The sequence below is a fragment of the Leucopleurus acutus genome (assembly GCF_964270905.1).
Source record: "Leucopleurus acutus genome assembly, chromosome: X".
NCBI classification, from domain to species: Eukaryota; Metazoa; Chordata; class Mammalia; order Artiodactyla; family Delphinidae; genus Leucopleurus; species Leucopleurus acutus.
The window spans coordinates 107,471,614-107,494,779 of NC_139148.1; the positions used below are offsets into that span (position 1 = coordinate 107,471,614).

At 37.2% G+C, this 23,166-nt stretch overlaps 1 protein-coding gene across 1 annotated transcript in view; it reads right to left on the minus strand.

Annotated features, from left to right (window-relative positions):
* TENM1 (teneurin transmembrane protein 1) overlaps nt 1-23,166 on the minus strand; it is a gene marked incomplete at its 3' end in the record, with an annotated part of 801,014 nt that overhangs the window by 482,309 nt on the left and 295,539 nt on the right. Inside the window, exons 4-5 of the mRNA XM_082865351.1 lie at nt 10,477-10,737; nt 8,796-8,852 (exon numbers count right to left, since the gene is read on the minus strand). Coding sequence (XP_082721477.1) covers nt 8,796-8,852; nt 10,477-10,737 — 318 coding nt within the window. The remainder of the gene's footprint in view (nt 1-8,795; nt 8,853-10,476; nt 10,738-23,166) is intronic.

Sequence of the window (23,166 nt, forward strand, 5' to 3'; positions counted from 1 at the left end):
GTTTATCTATACTTATCTATTCATATGATAAATTAGAGTAACAGAATTCCTAGTATTGAACTATCCTCGCATTCCCTAGTATGAACTGCACTTAGTTGTAGTGTATTATTCTTTTACTATATTGCTGGACCTTGTTTGCCAGTATTTTACTTAAAAATTTTGCATCAGTATTCACAACTACAATTGGTTTGTAGATTTACTTTGTGATTTCTTTTTCTGCTTTAGATCTCATTGCTTTTCTTCCTTTCAAAAAATTAAAAAAAGATTTGGAAGCTTCCACTTTTGTTATGCTCTGAAAACATTTAAGTAGCATTGAAATGATGTATGTGTTCCTTAAAGTTTTGGCAGATTTTGTCTATGAAACTGTCTACATTTGCTACTTTTTTTGGTTTGGGTGGTTCTTTGGAAATTTTATTTCTATAATATAAATTAGAAAGTTTATATTTATCTATCTTCTCAGAGCATTTTGGTCATTCATATTTGTTCTATAAAATCATCTATTCCACCCATGTTTTCAAGCATATCTTAAAAGAGGTACACAAAGTAGTCTCTTATGAAGCAGTTGCCTCTTTATTTATAGTTATTTTGACATGCTTATTTCTTTTTGTCTCCCATTTTCTTGATTGTCTTATCTATTTTATGCCCCCCATCCCAGAATTGGCTCTTGGATTTATTCATTAGTTCTAGATTTTTATGATACATATTTTCATTTTAACTAATATATTTTAAAATACTATGAACATGCCTATGTTTTAATTCAACTAAAATATCAAGTTGCATGGATCCTTATAAAGTAACATGCTGTACTGTAAGCACATTAACTCATTTTGGGTTTTGTTTGTTTGTTTGTTTGTTTGTTTGGTTGGTTGAGTTTTTTGGCCTCACCTCACGGCTTGCAGGATCTTAGTTCTCCGACCACTGATTGAAACCCTGCCCTCAGCAGTGAAAGCGCTGAGTCCTAACCACTAGACTGCCAGGGAATTCCCCACATTAACTCATTTTGGCTTCTTAGTACACTATTCATTAGTACACTATTTAATGTACTAATAAATAAGTGGTTAAACAATATATCAAGATCAATCATGATGACTAACCTAAAAAATTCTAATTTAAAAATTACATTATTTATGCTGTATTTATACTGAAACTACTTCCACATTGAAGTCTGTTTTCAGGTAAATATAACCATGATGCACACTACATTCATGCATACCATCCATTTAGATTTATGATCTGTATATAGATATTTATATTCTAACCTAAAATGAAAATAAATTTTCAAGCAGTTTACTTTTAGAATTGGGGACATTATAATATTGTTAACAATTATATCTGTATCTTTACCTACTATCTATTATCTCTCTATCTATCTAATCTTCATATACTTCCATAAGCTATAAAGTATAGATGGTTGAATTTGACCACTTAAAAATATAAAGCTCTATATCTACAAACACAACTGCATCATATGAACCTATTTCAAAAGGCAAATGAAAAACTAGGAAAAATGCATAATGCATTCAAGGTTTTTTTTTACCTCTTATATATAAAATGTTCTTGAAAATTAATAAGAAATACGAAAATTTGTATTAGATATAGAATGGATAAACAGCAAGGTCCTATTTTATAGCACAGAGAACTATATTCAATATCCTGGGATAAACCATAATGGAAAAGAATATAAAAAAAGAATGTATGTCATATAACTGAGTCACTTTGCTGTACAACAGAAATTAGTACAACCTTGTAAATCAACTGTACTTCAACTTAAAAAATTAATTAAAAATGAAATAGAAAAATTCAAATAGAAAAAATTGGTAAAGGATGTCAACAGACAATTTAGGAAAAAGAAATGTATATGGTCCATTAACATACAAAAAGATGCCCAAGCTCACTCATAAGTAAATTGCAAAATAATAGCACAAAAAGATACCATATTTCATCTAGCAGATTGGGTATTAGAAATCTTTTTCATTCCTTGCCAGTGTTGAAAAGGATACAGGAAAACAGATGCATTAGTAGTATATAGCATTAGTAGGAAGATAAACTGGTTGTTTAAAGGGGAAATTTGGTAATATCTATAAAAAATGTGAAATGTACATATCCTTAGCCCATCATTTCTACTTCTAAGAAATTATCCAACAGGTATGCAAAAAGATGTGTACAAAGATGTTAAGTACAGCATTGTTTTTTGTTTGTTTGTTTACGGGCCTCTCACTGTTGTGGCCTCTCCCGTTGCGGAGCACAGGCTCCAGAAGCACAGGCTCAGCGGCCATGGCTCACGGGCCTAGCCACTCCGCGACACGTGGGATCTTCCCGGACCGGGACACGAACCCGTGTCCCCTGCATCGGCAGGCGGACTCTCAACCACTGTGCCACCAGGGAAGCCCCAGCATTGTTTTTAATATCAAAGTCCTGGAAACATAGATTTCCATAAACAGGGGACTAAGTAAAAAATGATACATACAGAAACAGAATACTATACAGCTATTAAAAAGAATAAGGCAGGGGAATTCCCTGATGGTCCAGCATTAGGACTTGGCGCTTTCACTGTCGGGGCCTGGGTTCAATTACTGGTCGGGGAACTAAGATCCCACAAACCACTCAGTGTGGCCAAAGAAAAAAAAAGAATAAGGCAGATCTATACTGCAAACATGGGAAAATATAATATTAACTAGATGATAATATTACATATATTATATAGATATAATTTAACATTATATATATTTAATATTATATAGGTATAATATTAACTAGAAAAAAGTTATTGGTCTTCTTTTACTATGTTATCCCATTTGTACATGTATAGAACATTTGGGGAATGATACATAATACACTGTTAACACTGGCTACCTCTCAAGAGTGTCTTGATAATTTCTTGCCCTGGTGATACAACTGGAAGTCCTAGTTATAAAATTACCTAAAAGATTTATATACCGGTTAATAATTTTTATTTTCTTGCATATGCACGATGGAATCTTTGTAAACCTATGACTTTTATACTTTATATAGAAGCGTAAAGAGGGAGAGGATTTTCACTTTAAACATGTTTTTACTGTTTTAATTTTTAAACCATCAGCTGATATTACTTTCATACTAAAAAAATAGTGGTTAAAATTCCCTACTAAAAAGGAAAATATAAGCTTGTTATATCTAACTTTATAATGGCTTGAAATTTCAATATCATCAAAATTGTTTTCAACTGTAAGAGTATCATGGTCAACGCAGAAGTGTCTCACCCACACATAAAGTGATCCCAATGACTTACACTCTTCCTCTGATTGTGTAACGTCTCCAAAGGAGCCATTACAAAGTCATCTGCACTGTCTTATACATGCCTAATGGATCCAACAGAGCCATTAGGATGTCAGTTATATGGCAGGGCTCCTGCCAAAGCTATTACCAAGTCATTGCATTGTTTCACACACTTCCTTCGACATTCAGATGGTTCCCGAGGAACTGGTATGGCTATGGAAGTGTCCTGTATAACTTACACTATCAAGGGAAAACAAAAAAAGCAAAAGAAAGAAGTGTAGAACAAACAAATCCCTTCCATTAAATGCACATGAATGGCCCCACATGGTCAAATATCAGAAGGCATAACTCCTCATTTGGGTATAACTATTATATGTCATTCAAGAAACCCAGGTGTTAGGCTAGCTATTTTTTCACCACTCCTGCCTGCTGTTCCGATGAAGCAATTCAGGGTCTGAGAATGACAAATGCATGGCTATGATGGTATGGTGTTTATTGGTAGTACATGGTATATTACCAGGTTTCTGTGGTATGCAGTACAGAAGCAATAGGGAGTAGTACTAACGGATTTTTTGGCTATCATGGGATTGTATCAGATAATCTGTTACCTGTAAAGTTCCTGAGCAGTGCATAGGGAGCTCAGCTGCCCAACAATCATGGAAATCAACAGGGCTTCTGAGTAACTGAAATTCCAGCTCTACCTTAAGGGGCTACTACAATGACAATAGGACATACAATAGTACAAAGTTAACCCTCAACCAGGTTGAAGTGCTTCATTGAATTCCCTCTCATAGTCTTCTCTACTTAGCAGAACAAGATTGTTGGCTATTAAAATGATGTATTATTTAAGGTAAGACAAGTGCAAGGAATTTTACCCAGTTTGAAATGAGAAGGTAGGCTGAACTCTGCTACGCTAGAGTTTCCTGGGACACCAGATGTTTCAGAAGCCACATTGCATGTCTGGCTAATCCTTGATAAAAGAGACTTCACCCTGTAGCACCTACCTCACAATACATGCATAATAAATTCTTGTTGTGTGAAAGATAACCACAACTAAGATTTATTGAGCATTTAATTTAATATAAAACACTGTAAAGTGCTATATGTCCATTTTCTCATTTAATCCTCACATACAAAAACTAAAATAGGTAATGTCTCCATTTGACAGACAAGGAAACTGAGGCTTGGAGAGCTTTAGCTACCGGTCCAAGGACACACAGTAAAGTGGCAGAACCATGGCACAAACCTAGATCTATCTCATACCGCAGTCCATGTTCTTAATCACTCACCGTCCGGAGAACATTGTTATTTAGATTGCATTAATACAACAATTTTTACTTTAATAAATGATTTCACATCCCTTGTGTTCTCATAGCAAGCTGCACATATTTTTTTATCAGGGTACTAACTAAATCATATTAAAGTTAGCTCTTTATCTTCTCTGGTAGACCTCACTGGGTATACATGCTCACTTGACTCTGACCGCCTGCATTGCAAACTGCTCCAAGAATCCAGTGGATGGGTTCCCAGAAAGCAACATTTGTATTGCTGACCTTACTCCCTGGTTGTAGCTGATGTGACCAGTGGTAGACATCTGACTCAAGCTGGGAAAATTAATCTGTCTCATTGGAATTTAGAAACGGCATTGAAAAACATCCAGTTAATCTCAACTTCTTTCCTGAACAGAAGAAATATAAACTGGAGAACTGTATGAGGTTTTATGCCTGCCTTGTGGATGGAGATTTAGAGAAAGTAAATCTGCAGAGACAGGACTGAAGGAAATGGATTCAGAAGCAAGAGGCAAAGCCCAGGCAATTCTTCTAATCTAGTTCCTTCTTTTGTCCTGGTCCCATGAAGCATTCACATGCCCTTTTTATGAATTTGTTTTTCTCTCTTTAAGCTAGCTCAAGCTGTTACCTGCAATAACAATAATAAATAATAATAAACAATCCTAATTAATAGGGCATCAATCTTGCCCACTAGACTGTAAATTCCTTGGGGGTGGAGATCATGTACTGGTCATCTTTTATATATCCCCAGTCTCCAATACAGAGCCTGGCGAAGAGTAAGTGCTCAATAAGTATTGCTTACATAGAAATAGCATTATCAACAAGAGCATAGCCATAAATAATTTCTTTGTAACTTATACTTTATTAAAGGTTATAAATGTCTTTTCTCTACCTATTTCCCTCTATTTAGCTTCTTGATAAGCAATTTCATTTTCACATTTTCTAATCCAAGTGTTTCATTTAGGCCATATGTGAGAAACACATTCTTGGAAATTGATTATTCAGATTTAGCTGTTGATATAGTTTTTTCCTCCAACCTAATGTAGAGTCAAATGTAATTATTGAGGAACACCCTAATCACTGAGGTTAATGCTCAAGTAGGACTGCCAAATCCTTCTAAGAAAAGCCCACTGGATCACCTGTCAGAGGCAGTTGTGTGTTAGATGACCAGAGGTTTGACCCACTGTAGCATTTCTATTAGAGAAGATCTACAAAATATATTATCTCTCAGTTTTAATTCTTCCCCTCAGAGCAAAGCATATTTTTCATTTATTTAGTGCCTACTGGGCTCCAGATCCAGTGGCTAAGTACTGAAGCAAAAATATGGAATAAACCAGGCTTTGTCTTCAAGTAGCTTCCTATCTAGTACTTATTAAAAACCATCGTGAAGACAGAAAATACACAACTCAAGTATAATGAATAGTAAGGTTGGTAGTAACGTGGAATGGGAGTAGAAAAGGAGTAAAATGAATAAAGTATTATGACTGATATCAAAGTGTCCTGCTCACGGGCCTCAGGCTGAAGCTAACTTGAGTAAATCTGCATTTTTCCTAACAGCCGATTAAGCGTCAATAGACAACAAAGGGTTTACTTAGGACAAATTTCAGGGAATGGAAATAAAGTGCCTTAGTGTTCTGATTGCCCTGTGAAAGACGAGAAATCCACATTCTCTTCTGTTACCTGCTGCTCTCCCTTCCTTGTACTGCAGACCTCTGTCTGTTTCGGTACTGAAATGGAAGGTTATTTATTTTAATTTTTCATGGGTTAAAGCATATCAGAAACTTCAATTCAATTAAGGGTAACCAAATAGAGTTTACGAAAATGAGAAAAAATAAATATTTTCAAAGGCTTGATCAATTAATTAAATGAAAGAAATAAGTCCTTATAGACATGATTTTGGAAATATAAGTAGAAAATCCAAGACATTATAGCCTAGGATGGATAGAATTGAAAGTGTCTTTGAAATCACATCTCAGAATCTTTCTCAGTTGAACAGCACACCCAAATTAACAATTTCCCCAATCTTCACCTCTCTCCCAAATTTACAGGAGTGAAGCTTAAATCATCCTAAACCGATCCATGATATTGTGCCCATTGCCTCATCAATAATCTAAAAATCAGAATGTATATAGGAAGACAGAAACAAAATAAAATGTCATTGACATTAACTGAAACACAGGGATGCAGTGGCATGGAGTCTGAGGTAGTGAAGTATATAAATCCCCCCAATTTTAAGCTATTTACTCTTTTCAACATAGTATATAGAAACTCAAATTACTGAAATAGATTCCTTGCTAGGCCTGCTTTCACGAATGTATGAGATCAATGGGAAATAAATAGCCACATTTGCACACAAATGTTAATTCGTTAAAAATAACTTGTTTTTTCAAATTAACATTTTTTTAGAAAAACCATTTACACTCTCAACTCAAACCTCCTCTGTGAGAATCTATGGAAATGTTGAAGGCAGGCCAGGCCTGGTATCACTGACTGAAAATTTTTGGAATCTAAATTGGTGAAATCTTACTCTAAGTCATAAGATTCCAAATTGTATGCTCCTTACTGAAAATTACTAGTAGGAGCAGAGTAAAACTTACAGAACTCTGAGTGGAGAAAAGTTGTTCAAGTTCATATCTTATATTCATTCATGATCCAAGGGAGGAAAAAAGTGGCTATTTGGAAAACAATCAATTGTATTTAGCTAACTTGTTTCTGAATTGCTGTTTAACTCTTCCTCCTATGTAAAATGCTGATAACAATAGAATCATTCCACAGATGGGTCAGGAGGATGAAATGAGATAAAGATATTAAAAGTGTGTTTGGAAACTGTGAAGTGCTGATCAGTAAGAATAGTGAACATTCTTATTGTACTCATATGTTACAAGTACTATTCTAAACCTTTATATACATTAATTTATTCAATCATCACAAAATCTTAGAGGTAGATAGTAATATTCTCCTTGTTTTACAAATGATGAAGTTCAGGCACAGAAACTTTAGACAACTTTCCCAAGATCACACAGCTGGGATTTAAATCTAAGCTGTCTGGCTTCACAATACAAACTTTTTATCACTATGTTCTATTGAAATCCCCCCCTTGGAGGTGCACATTGGGTCAAAAGAGGCTTACAGTTAAGGACTAGTTTTTAGCAGAGCGGATCATAGTTTTATATCGGCGCCCTGCCCAATTTTGTGGTCGCGCATCCAGTTCCTAAAATAAATCATAAGGAAAATAAACCTATAAAGAAAAGAAAAGATACACGGCCTTTACTCCTGAGTCTTCCAACTCTGTCTCAGTAAATAGTGTTACATGATCAAGGTAGATGGCTGATTACAGACTGAAGGCAAAACGAAACTGAACAGCCCCAAACATTCCTGAAGGTTCCTAACACATCCAAGGGACGTGGCACGTGAACACAGTGCATATAGTGGCTCATCACAGTAAGCAGTTCTCGTGGTGGAAGAAGGGGAGGATAATATGCATTTTGATGAAGCTGATTATAATATATCTTCCCTCTGATCCATTTCCCCCAGTTCCTTACATATTTTGAGTCATTGCCCTGTGGTCAGATGTGAGGATTCCCTCTGCCACAAAGTGTTTGATTTTCATTAAAATCATTAATAAATATTGCTTTCAGTATCCCTCTGCAAAGGGGCAAAGCCCAATGAGCACAATGAAGGCAAAAGTAAAAGGACACCAATGTCCCCTCACTAAGGAATGACACAGTATAAAAACAGGTCTACAGAAAAGAATGAACAACATTTCCTTCATTTGAAGGTGTTATTTATAATTGATGACATAGGTATAGTGTGATTCTTAAGCCAAGCCAGAGCGTCGGAAGGAAAAGACCAAGACCATTTGCTAGGTGTAAAGTTATGACAGTATCTGAACTATATACTATGTTAATGGCTAGAGTCATGTAAAAAATCATAGATAATGTATTGATAGAACAGAAAGTCATGAGGCCAAAACCAACCCAACCTGATGTAAATCTCTGCCTTCATGCGAAATCAACGTTTCCCTATTCTACCTAGCTCCCCCGTCACCTCCTCATTACTATCAACATACACATACATGAAGTCTTCCGCAGGAAAGCAAACCAACAAGCTACCAATAAACTAATCTTTGACAGGTTAATTAACCAGGCCTGTGTGTTGTTTATCAGACGGGCAGGGTTGAATGTTGTAGGGTGGGTGTCAGGGATGGGGTGAGGTAAAATAATTTGTCATTGAATATTTGGAAACACTTGCCTTGAGTAGACCCAGCTTGAGCCTCCATGTCACAACAAACAGGAGAGAATTTAAAACCTGTAATAGCAAACATTTTTACTAATTAATCCTTGTCCAAGTCATCTGGGATTCTTCAATCTTCAATCCTTACCCTTCATCCAGTAGTATTTTTTAAATAACAAATTCAGTGAAATACGATTCACATACCATAATGTTCACACTCTTATTAAAGTGTACGATTCAGTGGCTTTTAGTATTTTCACAGAGTTGTGCAACTACTACCACTATCTAATTCCAGAAGTTTCATCACCCCAGAAGAAACCCATACCTAGGGTCTTGCAGGAGTAGAATGGTGGAGCACTACGGGGAAATTCCTTTCTTTTATTTTAATGTTTCAACCCAGTGAACTGGCTATAACTTCCTTATGTCAGGAGTGAGATGACGAAGAACAATGTCTTTGAAATACAGGAGAGCCTCTATCACCCCATTTCACATAAATTTGGTCGTTATTTTTCCTGTTTGACAGTTGAAGCCCCAAAACTGTAGGGACTAGTCCAAGGTCCCCCAACTTCCATCCTATTGGTGCTTCACTTACATGAATATGCACGACATAGATCAAATATGTTCCCTTCTCACTTCCACACTTCACCTCCCCTACACTCTTCGCCTAAGTCAACAATACATACATACATTCATGAAAATAAACCTAAAATATCAAGACCCTCAAGGATATTTGGTGATAGGATATTTAGTGATATTACAAATGTCATTCCTGATTATATCCTTGTGGCCAATGTCTCCTACAGGCTGAAGGAGGCAGAGGAGGATAGAATAGAAAAAGCTGCAGGTACAGGGCTGTTGGCTACCTCTCTGACACCTGAGAAAATACTCATTAGCCACTGCTAACAGACCAGGCTTTGTGGTCATGGTGATGGGACCTATGAAATTTAGACAAACAGAATGAGGAGGAGATTAGATTAATGTGTTTAATAAGCAGTAATGTGATTTTTATGAAAGGACTTTGTTCTTCGGTAGGGACAGAAAAGCAGACGACAAAATAAATTAACCTCTTCCCAACAAATCAAAATGACAAAACTTTTCCATTTCTAAAAGTTGTAAGAAAATAATATATAACTACAATTTAATGACACTACTGTTACTACTTATTGTCTGGCAAATGGCTGATGTTCACCTTCTGTTTTTTTTTTAATCATTTCAGTCCAATCTGGTTAATTTGCCTTTCTCTGTACACTTGACAGGTTAATCTGAATCAGAATAGAGAGCACATACATAATAAGCTTGCTATACAGCTGTTCGTCTCATTGTTCATATATTGATACAAAGCCAAAATACATGACATGAGTACTTCTAAAATAAATATCACTAGTATTGCACTGGAAAATAAAGATGAAAATAAAAGGTGAGTAATGAATAAGACATGCACAATATTACTGACTCTATGAGATTTATTTCCTTTGGGGGAATCACCAGAAATAAAAAGTACTTCATCTATTATTGTAAATGAATGTGTCTATTTGCCAGATACTTAGGTACATGCCTTGTCCATGGGACCCTGCTAACCTGCATCTCCATTCTGCAGACGAAATGAAGGGTAGGCAGACATAGGGAAGGAAAACAAATCAAAGGCTAAAACCTGCATCCTCTCTGGGTTTTATGTAAACAATACAGATAGCTCTATTACCATTCTCTCCATCAGACTTCCTTTCATGGTCAGTGTCGGTCAAGGACAATGCGGAGTTGGCCCGGCTGGACAAACAGGAACTATGCTCTGACTTCATCCCCCTTATCCACATTCTCAGCGCATGGTCAGGTGAGGCAGCACCTTCTGTCTCCGTGTCCACATCGGATCCCATCTCTAGCTGGTAGCCATGCCGAGAAACACTGTGCATGTCTGTCTGGTAGCCAGAGCACAGAGTGTGAGGGGTTTCACAAAATTCCATCTCTGAGAAGACACAAAGTTCAGAGAAAAGGTTTATAAACATACAGAAATACCTGGTAAAATTCGACCTTTTTGTCCTTATGTCCCTCTCCCCCATTGCTAGTATTTATGTGTTTTTGCCAAGTTAGAATTCTGGTCTTTATATTTATGGTAGCTAGGATTCTGTGCTTATTTTGCACTTCTGTAGCTTAAAATTATGCTCCTGTTGATTCTTACAAGGTTCTGGAAAAAGCATGCCCAAAATAGCTTTATACCTACAATTTTAGGTTGCACAAATGTAATGAAATAAGTGAGTGCAGGGGAGTATAAAGTGTAGAGAGTTGTCCTTTAAAAGATATTTCTCTTCTAGGAAGAATATATATGATCTGCAGAGCACACCTATGCTTAAAATATTAAAATTATTGGCTTTTCTAAGTATTTAATATACCTTAGGGTTAAGAAGAAATAATTCAATGTGAAAACTCTGAGGAAAAAACATTAAGTATACTTTTTGAAAGTATTTTTCCTAAAACACATTAGTCTAAACTCTAAAATTATGAGTATTTAATATCACTATTTTCCATTGTCTCCAAAGAAGTATGAGGCTGACTTTATGCTAATTATTCTGTTTCATTCATTCTTTCAAGAAATACATAAAAAAACTTTCAATCGTATATTGCACCTCAGCAATGCTTCAAGGTTTGGATTCTCCCCCTAGTTCCCCCTAAGCCTTAGAATCATAAAATGTTTAAGGTCTTAGAGATGATGTAATGAATCCCTTCTGTTTACAGTTGAGGAAAATGAAGTCCACAGGGTAGATGTCACTTGTCCATAGCCAATGTTAGATAGCAACAGAGCCCCTTTTCCTAAAACACTCATCTGGGCATGGTGCCTGCTAGACACCAAGGAAGCCCCATCAACTTACTGCATGAATATCAGGCATTCATTCAGTCTTACAGTCAATTTTGCATTCAATTATGGCAAGGTGTCAAAAGGGGGAAAAGATGCTTTAACAGACCTTAATAAGTTAATGAAAAATGACCACATGCCAAGACATATCATCTGAAGTGTCCATGTAATACTTAGATAAGGTAATCCGGGGATGTTGTACACTATATAGGATTTTCTCAGACTGACATCAGAGACAGGGTATGTCATTTGGCCAGGAAGAAGCTTAACTGAGCGCATCTAATCCTTAGCACATATCAATAAAATGCAAACCCTAAAATGAATTTAATTCTTTGAATACAGAAAGTGCTAGAATTTAGACTGACCGTATACTAGAAAGAAGAGTACAGAATACAAATATATTTTTAATAGCAATTTTTGTGACATGTAATTGCCAAACAAGGGTTTAACAAATCATATCTTAATGCTTATTCAACAGCCATTAGGTACCCAGCACTGTGTTCTGTGAAACAGGTATTACAGGTAAATAAAGCTACTATATTTTATTATGAAAAGTCAATTATAAATTCTGTCAGGGTTTTATGTCACTGTTGAGGATGTTACTTATGATTTCTGTGATGAATGTCTTTTTCAAAAATAAATTTATTTATTTTTATTTATTTTTGGCTGTGTTGGGTCTTCGTTGCTGCGCGCGGGCTTTCTCTAGTTGCGGCGAGCGGGGGCTACTCTTTGTTGTGGTGCACGGGCTTCTCATTGTGGTGGCTTATCTTGTTGCGGAGCACGGGCTCTAGGTTTGCGGGCTTCAGTAGTTGTGGCTCGTGGGCTCTAGAGCGCAGGCTCAGTAGTTGTGGTGCACGGGCTTAGTTGCTCCGCGGCATGTGGGATCTTCCCGAACCAGGGACAGAACCCGTGTTCCCTGCACTGGCAGGCAGATTCTTAACCACTGTGCCACCAGGGAAGTCCTGTGATGAATGTCTTTAAGAGTAATTCTATTTTTCTACCAAAATTGTCTAAATTCTATAGGAGTGATGCTTAAAAAACGGCATGGTTTCCACTTGTCAAACATAAAACCTTATGAAACTGTGCTTCTTGACATAAGGCTAAAAGTAAAAATCCATTTTGCCCAATATAAATCTTAGTGATCTAGAATATGGGATTGGTTAATATTCATGCGTCTTAATTTCACAAAGTTTCATTATCCAATCCTACTGTGCAGTTGTTGCTACAGCAACCTCATCATGAACCTGTCAGCTTGGAGCTGTAGGAAAGGAATTTTATATAGGCCTGCATTCACAACTTCTTTCATTCCCCTAGACCAGTGGGTCCCAAACTTTGGCATGCTTCAGAATCACCTGGAAGGCGTGTCAAAACACAGACTGCTGGGCCTGCCTTCCCCAGGCCCCCAGTTTCAGTGTCTGATTCAGCTGGTCTGCAGTAGGGCCAGAGGATCTGCATTTCTAACAAGTTCCCAGGTAAGGCCTATGCTATTTGTCCAGGGACTTTGAAAACTTTGAAAACTGCTTCTCTAGAGATTTCTCTGAAATCAGCGGGAGCCAGGAAAAGGGGAGAAGTGAGAGAGCAACCTTATTGTGGCATTACCAAAGATTTTTCAACAACAGCTCAAATTCTATTTGGAGACACAAGCAAGAAAGTGTTTGAACTGAATTACTGTGAACTGCCGCCCCCCCCAACCCCCCATTTATTTGCCATGGATTCAGGGCACTAATTAGGAAATTTACTTTAGGAATTAAGTTTACTTTAGGAGTATTTAGGAAATAAATTTACAGACTTGCATTTATTTTCACTCATACGATGGCATATGAGATGAGACTTTCCAAAGATTTTAATATGAGCATCTGAGTCATAGTAAAGATATTCATTGGAAAAGGATGAGCAAATAAAAATAAATACATGGCTAACCTGTCATTTCAGATAATAACAGAGAAGTTTTTAAAAATAACCACTGATGGATGTAAGCACAATCCCTCTTTGTTAAAGAGATTTGTTTCCCATTCAAAAAGAAACTTGAACGTGGATTTGTTCCCTTCTAAGGAAATGTGGTGTAACATGATAAAAAAATTACATAATATTTCTATTGGAACTATGATTTGAATACAAAAAGACTAAACCCCACATTCTCTTAGATACAGTCAGATAAAAGTATAATGCCTTGCCGATAAATAACTTTTGAATGAAACAATGCAAGTAAGTTATCAGTTGTTCATTTTTTAATGATAAAGAAAGAAATTAATAAATAAGGAAAGAAAGAAAAGGAAAAGTTTCACTTATTTACAGTAAGTGTTATTCATTGAACAGCCTCGCTTCTCATTCTTGAAATCAATGTTACCATTGTAAATTATTTCCTTAAATACACAAATGTCTTGGTGGTGTTCAGAATTCCCACAGGATGCATTTTCTATAAAGCACTTACAAAGCACCATAAGTGGATGTTTTTAGCCTTGCACATATAACCTTGTTACCTAAAATGCTACAGATTCCCTAGAGAAGATAAAGTTCAATGGATTTATTATAGATCTATTCTTACCAAAAAGCTAGTCACAAGAGAAATATAAGTACAATCTTAGAATATCTAGGATTTAAATGGACAGACTGGAAACATGAGAAACTACATTTCAGGAATAAACAGACACAGATGTTGCCAAGTGAATGATGTATGTGGGCCTTACAAACATGTATTTAATTCTTATTGTAAGGAAAACCTATTTTGCAGCCTTGTAGGAGACAAAATCTGAGCAAATTAATAAAGAGTTGAAATCCAGTTTTTAAAATGGGCAAAAGATTTGAAGAGATCCTTCACAAAAAAAGATACAGGAATGACCAATAAATGAATGAAACGATGCTCAACCTCATTAGTTATTAGGAAAGTGCAAACTAAAACCACAATGAGATACAACTACAGACCTACCAGAACGGCTAAAAAATTCTGATCACACCAAGTGTGGAGCAACTACATACACGGCTGGTAAGAAAGTAGAATGGTACAACCACTTTGGAAAACAGTTTGGCAGTTCCGTAAAAAGGTGAAGCTAAATTTAACAGGAGAGCAAGGCACTTCTGGTCATTTATCACAGAGAAATAAAAATTTCTGTCCACACAAACATCTGTACGAGGTTGTTCAAAAGGTTTACTCACTAACAGCTAAAAATTAAAAACAACCCAAGTGTCCATGAATAGCTGAAATGATAAATCATCTGTGGTATATGCACACTATGGAATACTACTCAGTCAAAAAAAAATGAACTATTGATATATAACAAGATGCATGGACCTCAAAATAAGTGAGTGAAAAAAGACCAACAGAATGTGTATGTAATGCATGCTTCCATTTAAATAAAGTTCTAGAAAATGCAAACCAACCTATAGTGACAGAAAGTAAATCAATGGTTATCTGGGGAAGACAATAAGGGAGAAATGGAGAACAAAGGGGCACAAGGAAACTTTTGGGACGATCTAAATATCTGCTATCTTGACTATGGCAATAGTTACACATGTGTATACATACCAAAGTTTATCATATTGTACACTTTGAGTATGTGTAGTTTATTGTACTTCAATTATACCTCTACAATTGTTTTTTTAGTGGATTGTACCCCACCAGACAGTAAGAGAGTGGAGTTAAGCGTCTCTGAGCCAGAAGGAGGCCCTGCTTTTTTCCTCCTAGTGGAAGAAAGCACATGCAATATGAACAAAAAGGTAGTCAAAATTCTGTTTTGCTTATTTATAAGTCAACAGGCAATCAAGGCTAAGTGACTCGTGATTTCTCACTGATCCTCTAGGGAGCCCGTTTTTCCTAGGAACATTATTGAAAACCATTTTTCGAAAACCAGTTTTAGGGGGGAAACTGAAGATGAAACTGATCACTGGTAGCTTTCAGCAGCTACGGGAACATTCTGTAGTTGGAAATCATGTGACTAGATTGAGTGGATTGGCACGAAGGATCACTTTAGGCCTCTACTAATGCTAATAATTTAATAATTTTTAAAAATTCTATGAAGTGCTGAATAAAATGAACTATTGTATATTCTCTCTGAATCTAGGGATTGATCTTCAGGTGTTCAGCCTGGAGAAGTCATTTATCAGAACTTGAAAGGGAAAGTAATACTTATATCAGCATTTTTCTAGAACTTCTGAGTTTCTGATGAGCTCAAGACTTTATTTTTCTTTAAATTCTACCCATCCACACTTCCTCTTAAAATGGAGCTTTAAGTCATCACACTCCAAATAAATAACTGGAGGCCAAAAAGCATGGTATATCTTAGCCATGACCTGAGTGATTTGGAATATAACTTCCAAAGAGTGTAGTCCATTTCCAAAATAAGAAAGAGGGAGAGGGGATAAAATTATTAGCTTTAATTACTGTAATTCATAACAAGACTTACAGACTATATGCAAAGACAGCTGTTATTAATTAGCCATGCAGTTTTTGGGTAAGTCATTTAATATCTTGGAGCCTCAGTTTTCTCATTTGCAAAACGTTCAGGTCCAACTAGAAACAAATCTCTAGGTGACCTCCCTTGACCTCTATAAATTTCTGTAATTATAACTTAAGCCTGTTATGGAAAAATGTGGAATGGTTAATATTTTCAAATGGAATGGGAAAAGAACTAGTGGTTTTATGAGTCAAGGTGTTATTCATACTTCCACTGTGAAAGATAATCAGTCACATTAGCTAAATAAGATCTTGTGTCATGATTACAAGTCTTGCTATGTTAAAGTACTGATACAGCCTAGGTAATCCATTGTGAATTGCAAGATTATTAATAAACCGAGTACATAAAATCTATCATGTAAAAAGTCTACTTAATAAATAGTTCCTCATCAAACATGAAATTATCAGTTTATAAACATGGCTATTACAAACTGTACTCTATGGCATAGTGAATAAAAATTCACACAATTAAAAATACTACAGGGCTTCCCTGGTGGCGCAGTGGTTGAGAATCTGCCTGCCAATGCAGAGGACACGGGTTCGAGCCCTGGTCTGGGAAGATCCCACATGCCGCGGAGCAACTAGGCCCGTGAGCCCCAACTACTGAGCCTGCGCGTCTGGAGCCTGTGCTCCGCAACAAGAGAGGCCACGATAGTGAGAGGCCCGTGCACCGCAATGAAGAGTGGTCCCCGCTTGCCACAACTAAAGAAAGCCCTCGCACAGAAACGAAGATCCAACATAGCCAAAAATAAATAAACAAATTTTAAAAAAATACTACAGACCCACTAATAATTCATTACTGGCTCTCGGGAAAAATACAATGAGTTATTACAGTCTTAAGCAAGAAATACAAAGGAAGGAATGAAGGGAGGAAGGAAGGAAGGAAGGAAGGAAGGAAGGAAGGAACGGAGGGAGGGAGGGAGGAAGGAAGGAGCAACACTACCCAGGAGGCAGATAATTTTCACAACTGGCTACCATTTTATATTTCTCAGTTTGGGGGCTTTGAAGGGGAAATGATATCAAATTGTCAAACAAATCAGTTCATCTAAGTTTACTTAAACACACCTCTGCTGAACATCCACTCAATTTCAAGTCAAGAAAACAAAACAAAATAGACTTCTCTGATTTCCCCTAGTCTTAGAAAATTAGCCCAATTTAATTTCCTCTTCTGTTACTTTGTGAAAAAGGTGTATCAAATGCACAGTACTGTACTAGGCACTGAGCAGAGTGAGTTAACAGGACCATGTCACGTCCTTTGGCTAGTATCACAGAGAGCCTTTTTAAAGGTCCAAATGACAACAGAGTATTAAAGGCACACCACCCAGACCTGACCTTTGTTTTTGTGCTCAGGGATCATCAGCCTTTTCTGGGGCACCAGAGTGAGAGATGGAGTGCTCCCACATGCAAGTCTGGAGCCTGTGGATATCAGATGACTTAAATAACTAAGCTTCCTGAAGCCTAATCTCCCCCCTCACAGTTCCAAATGCACCCATTATTTCGGTACTCAGGACCTACCAATTTTGCCTTATTTAATTTTCAAGATATCCCCATCTGTCAGTATAGTGAAAAGTAAGGCAAAAAATCTGGTAGAGTTAAAAGCCCGAAGTATAAACATTCATCCTTTGTGACCGATATTGGCTAACTGGAGCCACCCCAGAACATAGTTAAAAGACTATGTTAACGTAAAAAAAAGATGCTCTCAAAAGTATAGTGATTTGTACACACTGCTATATTTAAAATGGATAACCAACAAGGACCTACTGTATAGCACAGGGAACTCTGCTCGATATTCTGTAATAACCTAAATGGGAAAAGAATTTGAAAAAGAATAGATACATGTATATGTATAACTGAATCACTTTGTTGTACACCTGAAACACAACACTGTTAATCAACTGTACTCCAATATAAAATAAACAGTTAAAAAAAGTATACTGATTTGCAAATCTGTAAAAATGGCTCAAACCAGAGAAGGACACAGAATTATAGCATAAAGTCAAAAGGAAGGGAGATGAGATAGGAACCTAGAAGAAATCAAAAGGGACTCCAATCTTATTTAGAAAGAGATGAAAATATTCTTCAGCAATCTAAGGAAGGAAGGAAATTTGATGTGGGAATAAACAACTTCTATTTATTTCCTTGAACTAATATATATCTTAGTGCAGGGTCCAGCTTAGACTGTCCTCACATAAGATGGGAGAATTTGCTCTGAAGCTAACTCAGACAGCAGTTACCACTACAATAAAAAAAGGTGAGGCCTGCTCTACAGCCTTCATAACAAGAGTCTGGAAAAATAATCAAGGACTAGAAAAGATGGTGGGAGGTCCTGGACTTCAACAGAAATTTAGATCAATGAGAACCTGTGCATGTTCTCTTTATTTCAACATTTCAAATGAGACTGAGACTTCCTGGCCTAAATGAGAGATTTTCAGGGCTACTGAACACTGAAAATGCATGATGTTCAATGGCCCTAAAAATTTCTCATTTCTTACCTGTGCTGGTCCAATTTTCTGGCTGTTCATATCACTTTGGAGCCTGAATCTTTATTGACCACTATGGTCTTCCATGTATACTTCCATATTTTCATTATGTTCACAAAGTATGTGAAGCTGTTTGTTTAATGTATGTATTTGTATGTGTACGTGTGTGTGTGTTAAACTGCATTAATGTGCAGCACAATTTCATCTAGAGAAGTGAGAACAGTGAGCTAAAGAGTTAGATGCCCACTAAAAACACTTGAGACTGCTTCAAACACATACTCTTAAAAGCAAACAATGTGACTTCTACAACATTCTACCCTAATCTGTAAGCATTTATTTTGTGATGATTCAGTAAAGATGTCAAGGTAGAACTGTGCACCAGAGTCACTGTCCACAAAGAACTACTGAATAAACTACCTTCTGCTCCATTAGGGGATTCCTGTTACCATCTTTCAAAGATGACCTATTTATTTGTGCCTCAGTATCTTTGGACATGTTGTGTCAACCACCTGGAATATGGCCCTCTGATTTTTCACCAATCTAATTCTTAATATCCAGTTTGGGTCAGTACCTTCACAAAGTATTCTCTGACTTTCTTCTCCCACCTCCTAATAATCTCATCCTTCCTTATAGCATTTCTATTCTTTACTACATGGCTTTAAGCCTGATTTTATATTTTTTTCTCTATATGTATATCATCTGTATTACCTCCTGAATCAGACCTCCGGATCCTAGAGTTTTCTAAACTTTTTGGTATCTCTCAAAATCAAATGAGATAATTTCTGCAAAGTGTTGTATGATCTATGAAGGAACATATAAATATAAGGTAGTATTGCCATCCCTTCCAGCCTTAGAATAATTCTAGGCAAGGAGTGAGCATAAAATACCAAAGTTTTAAAGTCAGTACTTAATATGAAACCACTCTTGAAAGGGTTAAGTTCTTGAATCCAATTCTGACACATATGAGATGGTTTTATTTAACATAAAACAATGCCTACCACTGCAAATTGAAAAATTGCTATTTTGGTAAATTAGCTATGCATTTTGACTGATGCTCCACAAATGTGGCAGAAAGAGAAAGACAGCAACACACTGGCTGTGGATTTAGGGAAAAAAACCCAATTTATAGCAATATTAAACTAATGGGGAACAAGCTCTCTATACCATCTTCTGACTGAGATAGTCTCACCAAGGAAGCTGTCCTCACTATTCTTTTTGGCTTAAAGAGTTGGGAAACTAATTCCTATTAAAATTCTTCAAAATATACCCTAGGGTATAGAACTGGGAGGGCTTTGATCAAACCAACCACAAAGCCTTGGTAGAAGACGATCTCTCAGCTGACTTGAGTCAAAACTTCTCTTGTCCTTCTTACCCATTGGTTCCATCCCATATACCAGATAGAAATTACCATCTTGGCAAATTTGTAGAGTGTCCTGGACTAAATAGGTGGCTCCTCTGAGAGACTCTGTTTTCATGAACTCAGAGAATGTGTCTTTTTTTTTTTTCCCAGAGATAGAAGAAACTTTCCAAACGGGCAAAAGTTGTAGAAAGAACTTTTAGGATACTCATCAGGGACTTCTGAATTTGAATTCAGTTTAGAGAAAAACGTTAAATTCTGGAGAAGAATTCCGCTTCCAGTCAAGATAGGGTGACAGGGACGAAATTTCTCCTCATGCCTGAAACAGCAGCAACAAAAACCAGACAAAATATATGTAACAATGGTTTTCAGACATTGGGCAAAAAAGGACGGTAATCCCTGAGATGTTGGAAACAAATGGGATGAGCCCTATGAGTGCGCCAGCTTACTGCCTGCAAAGAGTTTCCAGGCCTTAGCACAGGGGAGGGAGACTGTAGGGGAGCCTGGCAGTCTCTCTGAGTTGTGGAGACGGACCTGGTAGTCTGGGAAAGCCAAGACAGCTAGAGTTAGCAGTACAGAGTACCAAAGAGGAGAGAGCTGCAGAGAAAGAAAATTCCAGAGATCTGCAGAGGGTCCCCCTGGATGTTCACTGGAGTCCGGAACAGTACATGGATGCAAGGAAACCACTTGAGACTGGAGAAAGAACCATCTGAAAGGATTAAAGGAAGCAACTTTGAATCTGAAACAGGGCTGCAAATCTGAAACAGGACTGCCAATAGTCCCTGTTCTCAACCACAGTGAAAAACCTCATAATTCATGAGCACTGAGTAGAGTACGCAAAAAGGGTTTTGCATTCCTATACCTATTATTGAACTTTGTTTTGGTGTGTGGTCCATACTTGGCAACGGTTTTACCCTTTTGGGTCTTGCTATTAAGCTTTGTTAGGTGGGTGGAGTGCAACGTTTGCTCTAGGGCTAATTAGACCTTCACGTGTTATCAAGTTAAACATACACCTACCATATGATCTAACTATTTACCCAAGAGAAATGAAATCGTGTGTCCATACAAAGACTTGTACATAAACAACAGTTTTATTTGTAATAGCCAGAAGTTGGAAATAGCTCAAATAGCCATCAACAGGTGAATAACTGTAAACTCTCATATAGCCATACAATGGACTACTGTTGAGCCATAAAAAGGAATGAACTACTGATACATACAAAAACATGGGTAAATATCAAGCTATGCTGGATTTTTTTTAAAGGGTCAAAAAGTCCATTTATGTAAAACTCTAGAAAATGCAAACTAATCTACAGAAAGCAGATCCCAGGTTGCCTGGGAGTGGAGTACGTTGGGAGTGGTAGAGGAAAAAGCATTACACAGTGGCAAGAGGAAACTTTGGGGTGTTATCGATATGCTCACTATGATTGTGGTGATGTTTTCATGGGTCAAAATTTGCCAAATTGCACACTATAAATATGTACAGTTTACTGTATATTAATTATACCTTAATAAGCAAGTTTTTAGAAAATGGAGAAGAATGTTTTGTTTGCCTAATTCAAATGTCACAATTGAACAGTGGGAGCAGTGAAACAAAGTAACATAATTGATAAGACTGAAAAACCAATCTGTGTTCACAAACCGCCATGAATGAGGGAAATGACAGGTGAATTTCTCTGGACTTGTCTGCCATTTTGCCTTCATTATGGTGAAATCAGAAGGGCTTCGATTCTGGACACTAAAATTCCTGAATGCTTTGATTGTTAGACTGATGCAAACATGATCAACAAATTAGGTATGATCCTAATGTGGCAGGAAGGATTCATGGGCCAATCTGAGCTCAGCGATAAAGTACTGTGACAGATCAGGTGGACTCAATACCAGTGACACACATTTGCCATTCCTACCTTAACAGGCTAGTTGCCTTTGTTTTAGTCTACAGCTATAGATTTCTCACATAATCCTGGCTAATTGTTCTGTCCAAATTCATGTTATTTGTTTCAAAGAAGACTTAGATGAGAGGAAATGGTTAACTCAGTGCAAATGCAGCCCTAACCTTCAAAAGCTACCTCTCACTAATGGGAGGTTAGTAATGTCCCCTTTGTTTACCACTAATTTCTACAAGGGCTCTTTAGTAGCATAGTGTATATATAGTCAATGGTAGAATAGGTTATTACACAGAAACAGTAGCACAGTAGTCAAATACTCTAGTAATCAGGGCCAGTCTTGACCTCATTCTTAAGTACAGTTCAACTGAACTGTATATTCTAATAACAGAATTATTTTTGAGAGTTGTGTTTACATTACAATCCTACCTGTACAAACCTATATTTAGAAAGAAAGGCCATTCTCTATTTGCTGTGGAAATTGAGATACTAATCTACCTCATTTACCAGGAAATTCATTTGTAACTGACAAAGTACAAGGTTTTAGACTTAAACACTTTGACTAGTAATTCTGGTTTCAAAGCACACATTCTCCAGTCCTAGGGCACAAGCGGATGGAACTCAAGCTACCAAGGAACATGCAGGGGTTTTTTTTTGCTTTTTTTTTTTATGTATTGAAAAAAAAAGTACATCTGAGGCAGAAGGACCCCAGGCTGATACTCCAAGATAAAGATAATGGCAGGAGCAAGGAGGAACTGAGTCCTGCTTGGATAAAAGATAAAGAGACCACATATTTCTCCTTCTTGAGGTCAAGGAGACCTCCCAGACTACACATGCACAGGAAGCTCCTCAGAGGTCAGAGAAGGGAGGGGGCACCAGACCATAATATATTTGGTCTATTTTCCAGAAACCCTTGGAATCCATCTGGCTAAAAGATGCGTGCACACACAGGGGAGGGCCCTGACTGAGACCAAATATGGACACAGAGCCTGGCAAAGCAAGATGATTGGCCAGAGGAAACCTGGAAGAATTGCCTCCATATAAGTGATTTAAACTACCACAAAGGTGTGACTCTTTCTCTGAGCCTGCCCATGTGTGTCTATCCACACGTGCTTTTTTCCACCTAGTAAACACTTTACTTGTTTCACTACTTTCCGTCTTTCTGTTGAAATTCCTTTCTCCAAAGTAGACGAGCCAGGGCCTTGTAACCAGCCACTGGCCCTCGTGGTCTAGTGGCTAGGATTCAGCGTTCTCACTGCCGCAGCCTGGCTTCAGTCACTGGCCCTCGTGGTCTAGTGGCTAGGATTCAGCACTCTCACTGCCGCAGCCTGGCTTCAGTCACTGGTCAGGGAACTGAGATGCTGCTTCAAG